Source organism: Prionailurus bengalensis, chromosome A2 (genome assembly GCF_016509475.1).
Source record: "Prionailurus bengalensis isolate Pbe53 chromosome A2, Fcat_Pben_1.1_paternal_pri, whole genome shotgun sequence".
In the NCBI taxonomy this organism is placed as follows: Eukaryota; Metazoa; Chordata; class Mammalia; order Carnivora; family Felidae; genus Prionailurus; species Prionailurus bengalensis.
Genome location: NC_057348.1, coordinates 149,254,327 through 149,268,743, shown reverse-complemented (window position 1 = coordinate 149,268,743; position 14,417 = coordinate 149,254,327). Strand labels below are relative to the sequence as shown.

Below are 14,417 nucleotides of genomic sequence, written 5' to 3'. Positions count from 1 at the left end.
TGTAGTAGTATTCTTTGATGATGGACAGGATCTTCTAGTCTCAGGGGCAGACATCATGAACACCAATTATCACTGCAATGAAAAAATCTCGGAGGTCCCAGTTAGTATGATTTTCCATACAGAATTATCCAAGAAATACCCAATTAATAAATAAGATAAATAATGGGATAACCAATTTCTTCCTGTTCGTCTCCTCAGTTCTAAATATAAACAACAGTTCAAAGAGAAAGATTAATATTGGAAAGGGAAAAACGTATTGTTCTAAGAAAGGGATAGCTTGATCCAGGAGATTAAGCAAGCCTTTGAAGTTAGGACTTATAATGGCTCACTGAGCAGGAATGGACAAGGCAGATTAGACCGAATAGAAAAACTTAGTATTATAGGAGTTAAAAAGAAATATGAACATGTATAGTTCACATTTTTACAGGGGGTGCCAGCCTAAGGCTGTTAGCAAGATACCTACGTGCGATGTTATGTCATGCTGGCCAGTATCTGGTCCTCACTACTGTATCTGCTTGGTTAAGGATCTCTTTTAAGATAGTTCTCCAAAGGAAATGTCTCTTATTCTACAGGTGAGCTAACACAGGGGCATCATCCAAGCAGATCCACACAGGCCCTATCGAAGAATGGGAACCGGGGAAAGGAGCTGCAGATTTTACTGGAAACTTTTTTTTTTTTTTTTTAAATTTAAAAAAGGGAAAAGAGCTATTAGAGGCTCTTTGGTTTCAGGGCCCGTAATTTAAACATATGCTATTGGTGAGAAGGAACCTCGGAATGCCCGAGAGCACATTCTTTCCCTCTGCACAACAAACAGTAAATATTTAAGGCTCATTAGAGAAACTGGCAAATAGCTGATAGCCAATAGCTACAAAACTGAACTAAGGCAATCGGCTCCCTGGCAGACGTATGCTTCCCTTGTTCCAATGTTAGTTATGTGTCATTATCATTTCAATACTTTCATCCCTGGAGAACCAGGAAACAAGAGAAGAAAAAGGCAAAATTTCCGAAAACTGAAAAATAAAAATGCTCCCATGCTATATAATTAAAGTTAACAAAAGAAACAGACCCGTTGCCACATAACATGGAGCGGAGAGAAGCTGAAACTTCAGATGACTGATTTATCACAGCAAGTAATTACTTCATGTTTTTCACAAACATTTGAAACCTATTATTACTTTCACAGCGGCACATGCCAACAGAAGACTGTCACCTAAGGGAGAAGTGGGGAACTGGGCTGTAATTAATTTCTGGTCGCATATATCCATGAAGCCTTTCACGCTGTCGATAAAATGCTCCGGCCGCTGAAAAATCCCCAACCTCCCTCTTCTGTCCCTGGTACCCCAAAATGTTTCATCAGAGATTGCAGAGAGGAGACTGAGACGCGGTGGTAACGCCTGCTGCTGAGTTGAGGCCATTGATCTGCTCTTTCCCTGACCTGGGTACCAAGAGAGAAAAGCCAATCAACAGCTGGCCTCTCCTGCTCCCCCTGCCCACCCTCCCCCCCCCCCCCCGACTTGTTTTCTTTCCTCATTTGAGTCCATCTGCAATTGAGAAAAATAGAAGGTGGGCAATTCTTTGGAGGAATCGAAACATGTAGATGCCAGGCAATGGAAATCATTATAACCGAAGCCTGTGTCTTTAAAGGTTAGAATACAAAGATTACGAGCACCTCCAGGAAAAAGTGAAATGGCTGATCTGAATAAAACCTTTCCATCAACTGGAAAACCAGAACGCAGCAAAGGAGACGCAGAGCTATAGCAGATGTGACATTTATATTTTTGAGCACCTACATGTTTATTTTTTGAATTACCGTTCAGAGCCTTAGAAGACCTTTATAGGTCATGCAAAAGCACAGCCAGTCTGTCTGTCTGACTCCCCAGGAGGTGTGGTGAGCAAACGCTGCAACCACAAGCTTGACTGAAAGAAACCAGCCTACATTACTTCTTTCTTCATTCATTCGTGCACACACGCGTTCACTTGTCCATCCAGTCATCAAGTATGGCAAGTGCCTGTTACGTAATGGATATCTCCGAGATCTTTACCGTACTTCTGTGGAATTAAAGCTGATTTGCTTCCTTTTAGAAATCTCTCCTGCGAGAGCCTCTTCTGGGACTGGTGGTCAAGGGGAGCTCTGGACCTCAGAGCCCCATCTCTGGCTCTACGTCGTGGAGCTCTGGGCGAGTCTTATCTAGGGTTGACGTTCTAGTCAGAGCCTTATTGACAGATGAGGAAACTTGAGCTAAGAGAGCTGAAGTGACTTTGCCCAAGTTTATGTCACAATCATGGATTGAATTTGTTTACTGGCCACCAACTAGATCAGTGAAATACTACTTAGCTCACAGGAAAATTCTAGGAACACCGCTTGACTGCCTCAAAATAACAACAACAACATCAACAACAACAACAACAACAACAACAACAACAGTGACTGCCCTGAGGGGTGATTTTAATGGTTCCACTTAATCCAGAAAAGGGCTTTCAGACAAGTTTTACTCTTCTTGCCTGCAGCAGGAGAAAGAAGGAATATGGGGGAATAACAGAGAACAATGGCTGAGAAATGGCCTGTCGTGAGCCTCACAGAACATGAGGGTAGGCTAGTATTTCTCCAAGGGTGTCCAAGAACCACCTGCATCAGGCTCCCCTGGGCACTTGTTAAGTAAACTTCAGATTCCTGCTCTCCCTCTTACCCAACCTTCTAGATCTTAATGTTTAGGGATGGAGTCAAAGAATTCCACTTAAAAGGAAGTCTCCCACAAAATTCTTTTTTTTTTTTTTCTTTGAAGTAGGCTTCACATCCAGCATGGATCCCAACGTGGAGTTTGAACTCACAACCCTGAGATCAAGAGTCGGACGTTCAACTGATGGAGCCACCCAGGTGCACCCCCCTACAAAATTCCTATACTTTCTAGCCTTTGAGAACCACTCGGTTGATCTGCTTGGTGTTTTAAGACTACACGTGTGTGTACTTGGATCGGTGCTAAGAGTTGAGTGGTGATATGATCGTGTCTGTGGTATGGTTCTGAGTGTTCAGGAGTGTCAAATGCTACTAGGACAGTTGTTTGGAAGGGGGGACAGAAGACCAGTAAGTGCTGAGTACCTAAGGACTAAGCAAAACCAGCCCTACGTAACACATTCCCTCGCATGGGGGGGGGGGAGGGGGTCTGTAGAGCCCCCTACAGTGAAACTGCTCATTAAAGCTAATGAAAAGTGCCAGAGACCAGAGCTTGATGGAAATCAAGGGGGGAAAGACAACCAGAAAAAAAATTAAGGAAAAGAAAACGTTTGAGAGCTAAGAGCCTGATTGAAAAATGAAATCATATTTTTAATTAAACAAAGCAAACAGAGACCCAATATTTACCAAATGAGAGCCCTGATTTCACATGGCTAAGAAAATACATAGACTAAGTTTGAATCCTAAGTCTTATTATTATGTAAACTGAGAATTTGCTGAGCTTCTTTAAGCTTTAGTTTTTTTTTCCATTGAGAAAATGAGGTAATAATAGTTACATGTGGAGTTTCATATAGAGTTTCAGGGTTCCGTAGACCAATATAGGTAAAGTACTTCTTATGGTTCATGTCATGTAACCCAGTTTAATTATATAACAGTAATCATAATTGCTCTTATGTCATCACTGCAAGAAAGTAACTAATTTAGGCCTCTAGGTATTTTACACTAAAGTCAGTTGTCTTCTGGAAGCTGTCCTTGCTTCAGGGACAGCAGTGTGGAGTCAAAAGTCTGTAAGGCCAGGTACATGTTTATTTCTTGGTAACGTGTTCATATTTAGCTAAGGATGCTCTCTGAAACCTACGTGTAAATTCATATTTATCAAACACTTTGAAACCCAAATCACATTCATAAACGTTTTAGATTGCTATTACAGAGAAGTAGAGGAGGGAAGAAAAAAACACCCAGAAGCCAAAAACAAAACACAATTATGGTAACTAGTCACAAGAATTGCATAATGAGAAAGGCGCTGGGGAGGAAGTCTGGCCTTGATATGGTTTGTGAGGGGTTGCAGCTCTGCTTTCATAGCTATGGCAATTCTGCCTATTTCCTACATTTAAGCAGCAAAACTAAACACTATATCTTCATTTAGAAAACGAGAAAGGTCAGCTTCCAGCCTAAAGTTTTTCAGTAAGAATTCTAATAAAGTCAGTAAATGATCATTCTTGGGCTTTAGTCGAGAACAAGCTTTGTATCTTTTTAGCACAATCATTTCCTGGCAGAAAAATGGCCTCACTGGATGAATTAATTCAATTTCCTAACTATGACGACTACAGAGGTAGTGCAGGGTATAAAAATAGCACAACTGGATGAGAGATTTTGGGCAAGTCACTTCTGATTTCCATTCCTTGGGATCTTTATTGGAAAAACACCGCCTGTCATCTATGCTAATCCCTGAATCATTCCAATTTCAGCACATGTGCTACAAAGGGAAAACTACAACTATCTGCCAATAATCTCGAGGAATCCTAAATTATACATTGACATTATATATGTACAAGGTATAGTGACATTAATTGAACATAATCAGAAAGAAATCTGATTTAATCAAAGCCTCATACATAAGATATGAGAAATCAAACACCAATACAGCCAGGTATTACTTTTGAGAGCTTTATAAATGCTCATTGTGGGGAGGTACTCTATGGGGGATAAAGAGTCCTCATTGAATAATTAATTAAAGATCAATTAATTGCTAGAATGTATGGAACCTATTATGAGTGCAATAAATACAGAAAAAGTAGATCAGTAGAAAGAGGGATGGTCAGAAACAGGCAGCAAAGGCAAATGAAGGTTTGATTAGTGAGATGCAATGTTATTGAAATCCTATACAAAATTTTAAAGAAAATTTTCTCAGAGATCAGGCCATACAAATGTTTATTATTAAATTTTATTAATGGGTATATTTCCTTCTCCCAGGCAGCAAAAGCTATTTAAACCATATTTCCCAATTTACTCTGGCCCCTAGGAAAGTCAGGGCTAGCTTTGCATGATCATCAAATTCAAGAGATAAAACAGAATTTTTAGGGGGCATCACCATTAAAAGAATTTTGTTAGCAGACTAATCTCTCCCATAAAATGAATCATAAATCCACATGATTAATAATCTTGAGTTAAAAACCTGGAGTATTACAGGTAAAGGTTTGAAAAGGAAGAGGTTGGGGGCACCTGGGTGGCTCAGTGGGTTAAGTGTTTTGACTTCAGCTCAGGTCATGATCTCGCGGTTAGTGAGTTCGAGCCCCACGATGGGCTCTGTGCTGACAGCTCGGAGCCTGGAACCTGCTTTGGATTCTGTGTCTCCCTCTCTCTCTGCCCCTCCCCCACTAGCACTCTGTCTCTGTCTCTGTCACTCTCTCTCTCTCTCAAAAAAAAAAAAGCATTAAAAAAAAAGATTTGAAAAGGAATAGGTTACCCTAAGATTAGAGAAGCAGATAAAACCAACGGCAGAATAAAGGTGGGAAAAAACAAGCAGAGAAAAGAATATGAAAAATATAGACCTATGAATTTTTTTCAGAAACAAAATTGCTCTTCCAGCAAGGCAATCAAGTAACATTTTACTTAATAGGTGGGGGCATTTCATATTTGTAGCCAAGTCACCTCCAAAGCTTACTCGAGAGGCAGTACCCCCTCTTGATGCACTGACTGATGGAGATTTAGGGGACCACAGATATTCATCTGTCTGCAGGTCTGCGGGTGTTTCCAGTAGATGGCAGCATGTCATTGCTAATTCCTGTCTAGCAGGCTACACCCTGGTCAGTCCGAACAGGAAAACCCACAACCTTTCCTGCAGAAAACCAAAAAGGGCTGCTCCTGGTGCCATAGGTTTGCAGGAAGTAAGCCCACCTGAACAGCCGCCTTGGAAGGAGTTCAACATTTCTCAGCCACGCCGGAGATCGTTCTTGGCCATAGATACAGCACAAGGTCAAAGACAATGTGAACTGATATATATTCGGTTTCTAGGCTGGCTTTGTCACTCTGTCACCTTGAGGAAGGCACTGTGGGGCCAACGCTTCCTTATCCGCTTCAGGGCTTCCTCCTCTCATACCTTTTACGTGCTGTTCCGCAGGGCACGGCCTCCATCTACCGTGCTTATAAGGTGCTTATTTCTCTGATGGGTTCAAACGACAACCCTGGGCTGATGACTCCCCACATCTGCTTGTTCAATACCGTCACCCCCACCCCGACCCCAGCTTCTAGCTTACCTGCCCAGGTGCATGTTGGACAACTCCACTGGGAAATCTCACAGGCATCTTAACACTCGTCACAGCCACTGATCTCTCCTCCATCAAACCTCCCTCTCCCTCCCCCCAGGCTTATCTTTAAAAAAAAAAAAATCTGACTGCCTTTATTCACTGATTTCTGAGTTGGGCAGCATCCCATCTAGCAAATGGAAGGGTGCTCCTAGGCTTATCTTATTGGATGGTATTGTGAGCATCTTAGCTACCCATGTCAGAGAGTGCCCTGACTCCTTTCCTTTATTCTCACTGTTGGTCACTCCCTACGTCCTGCCAATTTTAGTTCTTCTCAACTGGTGTTCTCCATGGCCCCCCAGCATTGACCTAATTCAGACCCTACACATCTCTCTTAACAATCACCTTCCACTTGGTCTGCAAGGCCTGCAGTTTTATGGCCCTCTTATCCGTTTCCTCCTTAGCTTTAGATACAAATCTGACCATCTCACTCTTCCCCTGAATCCATTTACCCCGCAGGATAAAGTCTGGACACCTTCACGTTTTCATCCCACGGGCATTTACCAAACGCCTACTGCAGGCTGGTGCGTTCTAGGCCCTGGGGCTAGAGAAAGGAACACGATCCTTGTCTCATGATGCGTGCTAAGAAAAAACAAATCAGGGTAAGTAAAACAGGGAGTGCTGGTGGGAGAGGAGGCGTGTTTTGAAACACCGCAGAGGAGGCCTCTCCTGAGGTGACAGTTGTGCTGAGTCACCCTTGGCCAGCTCTGTTTTCCTCCTGCCTTATCTCCTACCCTTCTCTTCTCGAGGGTCTGCTCCAGTCACCCTGAACTGCCCTTTCTCTCTCTCTTTTTTAAGCTTTTATTTATTTAGTTTTGAGACTGGGGGTGGGGGGGGGATGAGCAGGGAAGGGGCAGAGAGAGAGGAAGAGAGAAGATACCAAGCAGGTTCCACACTGTCAGCCCAGAGCCAGGGTGGGGCTCGATCTCATGAACCCTGATGAGATCATGACCTGAGCTGAAATCGAGAGTCAGACTCCTTTAACTGACTGAGCCATCCAGGCGCCCCTGTCTGTGTTTGATTACAGCAATCCTAGTGGGTGCAATATGATTATCTTGTTGTGGGTTTGACTTGCATTTCCCTAATAACAAACCATGTTGAGCATCTTTTTATGTGTGTATTACCCAACTATGTATCTTCTTTGGAGAAATGGCTATACACATCCTTTGCCTTTTTTTAAATTTTTTTTTTTTTCAACGTTTATTTATTTTTGGGACAGAGAGAGACAGAGCATGAACGGGGGAGGGGCAGAGAGAGAGGGAGACACAGAATCGGAAACAGCCTGTTTTTTTATTAAGTTTTTTTCCCAGTAGTTTCAGATTTACAGAAAAATTGAAAAGATAGCACAAAGACTTCCCATATACTTAGGCTTAGTTTCCCTCTTATTAACATCTTATATTTGTATGATATATTTATCCTGACTAATGAATCAATATTGATATGTTATTATTAATTACAGTCCATAGTTTATTAACATTTTCTTAGTTTTTACATAATATCCTTTCTCTGTTCCAGGATCCCATCTGCATTACATGTAGATGTACATTACATTACAGGTACATGTAGGACACTGCATTACATGTAACAGCCATGCCTTCTGAGGCTCCTTTTGGCTACAAAAGTTTCTCAGATTTGCCTTGCTTTTGATGACCTTGACAGTTTTGAGAAGTACTGGTCAAGTATTCCGTAGGATCCCCCTTTATTGAAAATTCTTTGATGTTTTCCTCAATTGTATGAGGGTTATGGGTTTCGGGAAAGATCACAGAGGTGAAGTATCATTTTCATCCCTTCAAATCAAGGGTATTATCTGTCAATGTGATTTATGCATGTTGGTGTTGATCCTTGATCACCTGACTAAAGTACAATTGATCAGATTTCTCCACTATAAAGTTACTTTCCTCCCATTCCGTATGTACCCTTTGGAAGGAAGTCCCTATGTGCAACCTCTACTTAAGAAGTGGGGAGTTAGGTTCCTCCTTTAGGGTAGTTTCTACATAATTCATTTGGAATTCTTCTGTATAGGAGTTTTGTCTCTTCTTCCTCACTTATTATTAATTTATTCAAAAAATTTATTATATCACTATGGACTCATAAACATTTATTCTATACTTTGTGTCATAGCCCAATACTTTATTTGTTGCACAAATAGTCCTAGCTTTGCTCATTAAGAGCTCTTTCAAGTTGGCTCCTGTGCCCCTTTGACACATTCCTGGCAATGTGGGGTGGGTGTGTGTGTGTGTGTGTGTGTGTGTGTGTGTATGTGTGTGTGTGTGTGTGTGTATTTAGTACCTCCTTAAATTTCTGGCACTATAAGATGCTCCAGGCTCATCTTGTATATATTCTGTCCCAGTCCTAGACTCAGCCATTTCTCTCAGAAGCCCTGCTTCCGTTTACTGGAGAAGAGTTTTAGAAATCAAGATCTGGGCACTAGCTATGATGGTTGCTACTGGGGCACCTTTACCTATCCTTTAACTGGGTTATTTGCCTTTGTATTATTGAGTTGTAAGAGTTCTCCATGAATTCTGGATGTAAGTACCTTACTAGATATATGATATGCAAATATTTTCTCCCATTCTTTTGGTTGTCTCTTCACTGTCTTGATTCAGCCTCTTAATGAGTTAAACAAACATGGTGTATTATACTTTTCCATATAAGCCTGTGTCCTGAGGAAGCATTTTAGGCAAGATTTTTTTTCTCCTTTGGTTTCCCGATTCCAAATGGTTCCAGTGGGATTTTTCTGTTGGCTTTTGTGAAGAGGTTCCTAAGTATGTGTATTACACATAGGAGATATGGACTTCATCGGGTAAGTAAACATATATAGAATAGCTCCAAAGCGAAACTGGAGTTGCTGGAAAGGGACCTAGGGCTGGAGAAGGGAGGAATCGGACATGTAGAAGCAGAGACTGACTTTCATTAAAAATAAAACCACTCAGTGTCCAAAGAGAGATCATAACTTCATCATTGGAGAGATCCACTTCATCATTGGAAACACATGATGAGTGTATATGCTGGGAAGAGCAGGGGTTTCTTAGGGACCGTTCAATGAGAAAAGAGAGGTTGCCAATTTCGGTCTTTTCTGTATCACACCGGAAACACTCTAATTGCATTTTTGTTTGCCACGAACGCATCAGACCCTACCACGGCATTGAGCAGTGAGAAGTCTATTCCCAAAACTTGTTTCTGCACTGGGTAAGTTGTGTAGGGAAGATTAAGGAGTGTGAACCAAAGCATTTCAGCCCTCTCCTCAGGTCACCAGGGCCCAAAACTTTGCCCTAAGCTAATTTAACCTACCAGCGCCATTTGACACAGATGAAGACACTCTTCTCCTAAAACACTTTCTTCTGGGACACAGACCTCTCTCCTGCTATCATCCTACTTCATCGGCTGCTGGTTCTCAGGTTCCTGGGCTGGTGTGTCCTCAGCACTGCAACATCTCAACGCTGGAGGACCTACCCAAGGCCCAGTTCTTGGATGGCTTCTCTTTTCGGTCTGCTTGTGTTCTCAGTAAGATCTGGTGTTTCATGCCATCTCATGGCTCTACTTATTTATTTATTTTTAAATCCCATCTACAAGCTGATGATTCCCGGACTCCTTTTTCCCGCCCAGCCCTCTTTCCCGAATTCAGATTGGTATACTCAGCTCTCTCTTCATTATCTCTATTCACATGTCTAATGTGCACCTCAGACTGAGTACTTCCAAACCCAAGCTGTCGATACCCCCTTCTTATCTGCCCCATTGCTACCTCCCCAAACTCAATCTGCCTTTCCCACCGTCTGGCTCATTTTTGCTTTGGTAAATCAAAATGCCAACCTTTGAACTGCTCAGAACAAAAACCTTGGAGTCCCTGGCTTGCTTCCAATCCCTCAGCAAATCCTATCAGCTCTCCTTTTAAAATATATCCTAATCTGACCACTTCTCGTCCTCTGCACTGCTACCCTCTTGGTCTGAATCACCACCATCTTTCATGTAGGTTCATGCGATAGTTTCCTAACAGCTCCTTCTGCCTTTGCCCTTGCCTGCAACCTCCCCTCCCCAATTGTCTATTTGCAACACAGCGGCCAGAGTGAGTCTTCTACAACCTAAGTCACGTTATGGCGGTCTTCTGTTCCACACCATCTGATAGTTTCCTACCTCCCTCAAAGTAGAGCCCAATGCTATTGCAACAGTCTTCAAGATCTCAGATTCTTAAACCTTTGACGTCATTTCTTCTTCTTCCTGTTGCTCATTCACTTTAGCCATACATACTGGCCTTTCTGCCGTTCTTTAAATGCCAGTCATACTCCTCTCTCTGGTTCTTTCCTCTCATACCTCTTTTTCTGGTATGCTTTCTCCCGAGGTATCCACAAGGCTTGCTCCCGGTCTTCTTTTAGGTCTTTCCTCAAATGTTACCGTATCATTAAGAGCTTCTGTGGCCACTCTAAAATTGTGGGTTACCTTCATTACACCCTGGCATACTCTAGTCCCTTTCCCATGCCTGATTTTTCACCGTAGCACAGAGGGAAGAACCAGGAAGAAACCTCTGGGGTCATCTTTTTGAATAATGGGTTCACTTAAACTGTAAAGATTGCCAGATCCACCTTGGGGACTTGAGTGCCCATTCATTCAGACGTCTCCCGATACACAGTGCCTGGACTGCTAGGTTGTTTCAGTGACTCAGTTTTGGGAAGTGCATGGCAGCTCAGGGTAAGATGATTTCTGATGAAAGGAACTAAAAAGCACACCCGTAAAGCCCTTCCATTGCCTAGTTAATCTGTAGTAATTTTCCAGGACAAAGTAACTTCTTGAGTCTGAAAATTTAGAGTGGGGTCAAAAGGGTCGGAGCCATAGCAGAGATCATTATCATAGGGGACAGGGCTTCTCTGTAATTCTGGTGATTATATAGGTTATCCTGATCCTTTGCTCACCCAAGACTTATCTTCTTATTGGAGATTAGAGTAAAGGTGTGTATAAAAAAGACAGACAACAATACCGCAAGTAGAAGAATCAACACAAATGGAATCACTCCAGATCTCTCTTTATTACAGAAAGGGCGTTCTATTTTCCACCGGCCAGGAAGGCTGTGGAGGTGAAAAAAAACTACAAGAGCCTTTGCAACTTCTCGTTAAGTAAGTTTTCTGACACATTGGCAACTAGTGATTAATTACTGTGTTAGAAGATAACATTCCTATAGAGATTTGCTGGAAATAGAGATGCTGTCCATGCTTGATTAGACATTGCTTAAGGAATGCTGAGGCACACTGTTGCCGTCTCTTATTTCTGGCTATTTTGGTATCGCTGTTATATTTATTTTACATAGCTTCAAATTCAGTAGAATTGATGGAGCCCATTTCACAAAACCCGTCCCTACCAAAAACAGGAATGAAAAAAAATAAGGCTATAAAGTGCATCTATGTATGCATGTGTGTATGTGAGCAAGAGAAAATGAGGGTGAAACAGACTAGGAATAGTGGAGATAGACTGTTGCTTTTGTAAATGCTTTCTGCTCTACAAGGAAAGACCTGCAAGGGAGATACTGCTCCGTATAAGCTTCTAAGGACATTGACCTATGTCAGCTGGTTAAAACTTTCAGGGCATTAAAGACTAAACTAAAACTAAATTTTGCCATTATCCAAGCCCTTTGCCAGCCCCCCCCCCCCCCAAAGCCTTGATTTTGATACCTATCCATTCATCCAGTACACGTGATGAGCACTTACTCTGGTCCGGGCACTGAGAAAACAGACAGGAAAGGTCACGGTCTCTTGGAACATTTAAGTCTCATAAGGAGAGGTCTTCTGAGCCAGGATTAAAAGAACAGACTCATCCAATGCTACATACTTATGCTGCCTATTTCCTTTCATACTCCATGGGGAGTAGAGAGTAACAGTAGCAGTACCTCTCCCAAGTGGTCACATTTCCGTTCACACCCATTTCCTCGGACATCATTCATAAATCCAACCGTAAAAGGCACGGCTTCGTTGCCGTTCAGTTATTTCCTGAAGAAACGCTTTGCTGGCACACAGCCCACTGATGCCAACCTCAATACTGCCCAGTCAGCATTTCATTATTCAGATGCTAGTTTTTTGAGTACGCGTTCAGGCCCCGTGCTGTCTGCCAAAAACTGTGCTAATTTACTTATTTCAGCTAAATAAAAAAAAATCATTTAAAAAAGGATGATTGAATTTAAGAATTATATTCCTCAGAGAATTAGTAATGCTTTGCTGTATCCCTCAGGCCTCCATGTACTTAACTTCCCCTTGTCAATGTTATTATGAATAGACTAATTCAATAATGAGATCATTCCCCATAAGAGCGACCAAATAAATGCAGTATTCAGTCACACCTGGTTTCCCTAATCTGAGCAAGGAAGGCTTTCTACCAAATTTAGCCTAAAATAGGAAGTTTAATGAACACACACACACACACACACACACACACACACGCAAGAAGGAAGAACAAGACAGGAGGAGGACAGAGAAGCAGAGGAACAGGTGGCAATGAAACAAATGGGAGTGATAGATTGGAGAAGAAAAGTTAAAAATGAAGATATATGGTTATATGCTTTCCAAACAAAGATCCTAGCACATATGTCTTAATACTTGTCAAAGTAATGTAATATTTCATCATCCTTTGAAATGTCTTCAGAATTGTTTCAAATTTTCTAGAACTTCTCGAGGAATCCAAAAGTTAAGTGAAATGGCACAGAAGTACTAAATGTTAGGCAGGAGAACTCTGCACTATCACAAACAAATGACTTTCTAGCCATAAGGGAGTCTGTGGAATAATTCACCAAGGTACAAGCAGCAGTAATGCACCACGGTACGATAAGCATTCATCCTCTGCAAAACTGTTTTCACTTTCACTGAAGCTCCAAAGGTCTGATGATTTAAGTAAGGGAGAGCCAGCGTTGAGACCACACGAAGAGGGAATAAAATCACCTCTTAAATTTGAAAAAGCGCATTATAAAGAAACATTAAAAACTGAGATCAGCGAACCTAGGACAGAAAGGAAGAGTGCGATTTAAAAGAAGAGCCTTCAGGGACATGAAGGGTGGGCATGGTTGACGATGAGCCCCCACAACGAACATGAGAAGAGAAGACGGGTGTCAACTGGGAAGAGAGAACAGATGAGGAAAAAGATTCATGGACACATACACTCAACCCTTGTTATGTATAATGAGAGAAAAAAAGGGAAAAAATCCTAATGCTTAAAAAATTTGCAAATGATTAAATAATGCCTAATTTATGCCGTGGAGTAAGTGTTCAGGTATTAAACGTGATACCGCCGACCCTTGAACAGTGTGGGAAGGTAGGGGCGCCAACCTCCCACACAGTCGCAAATCTGTGTATAACTTCTGACTCCCCGCCAGAAAACTTAACTACTAACAGCCTACTGCTGACCAGAAGCCTCACTGAGAACATAAACAGTTGATTAACACATATTTTGTATGTTATACATTTTATCTATTATTTTTATATACATAAAACACTGTTTTCAAAGAATAGTACTGATATGGGAAAATGCAGTTAAGCAAATATAAAATTACATTAACATAGTTCCAATTTTGTAAAAAGAGAAATTGCATGCACGCATAGTATGAAAATTCACTTGTATACTTAGCCCAGGCACAAAAGCCAGGAGAAATAACGCCCAATGTCAAAGTCTCTGGATGAAAGTCTTAGGAGTAATGTTTATTTTATTTTTTGTATTTTATGTCACAGATCTTAGGCAGTGAGCAAATATTACTTTCATAATAAGAAAAAAGTTACTGAAGTTTTGTAGTAAGAGCTTAGCTTAGACAAGAGGGAAAACTGCCTGCCTAAGTGAGGTTAAGCATCCAACAGAATTGTACCGAATTACCTTCTCTAAGACTAAAGAACATCTAATTATTTCACTGTTTTTGTTTTTTAAATTAACTTTTGCAGTACCGAGAATCCATTTTTCTAAATGATTTTTACGGGCAATGGGATCTTGGCTTTGGTACAAGGGGCTTCGCCCAATCTTTCCTCCTACCTTGCAAAATCCAGGTCTGCCTCCCGCGACATGGTGATGTTGGTCAAATTCTGCTGAAGGACAAAAATGTTTCTACACATCTTCTTGATGCCGGACTCGCTGATGCGCCTGAAGTACTGGGCACCATTAATGAGGATGCAGGAGATCAGGTGACCCAGGCCTGAGGGGCCAGC

General features: G+C 41.7%; 1 protein-coding gene across 1 annotated transcript in view; it reads right to left on the bottom strand.

The window, feature by feature from the left end:
- The window catches only part of EXOC4 (exocyst complex component 4), a 754,752-nt gene that overhangs the window by 43,364 nt on the left and 696,971 nt on the right, over positions 1 to 14,417 (bottom strand). The window contains exon 17 of the mRNA XM_043589551.1: positions 14,245 to 14,404. Coding sequence (XP_043445486.1) covers positions 14,245 to 14,404 — 160 coding nt within the window. The remainder of the gene's footprint in view (positions 1 to 14,244; positions 14,405 to 14,417) is intronic.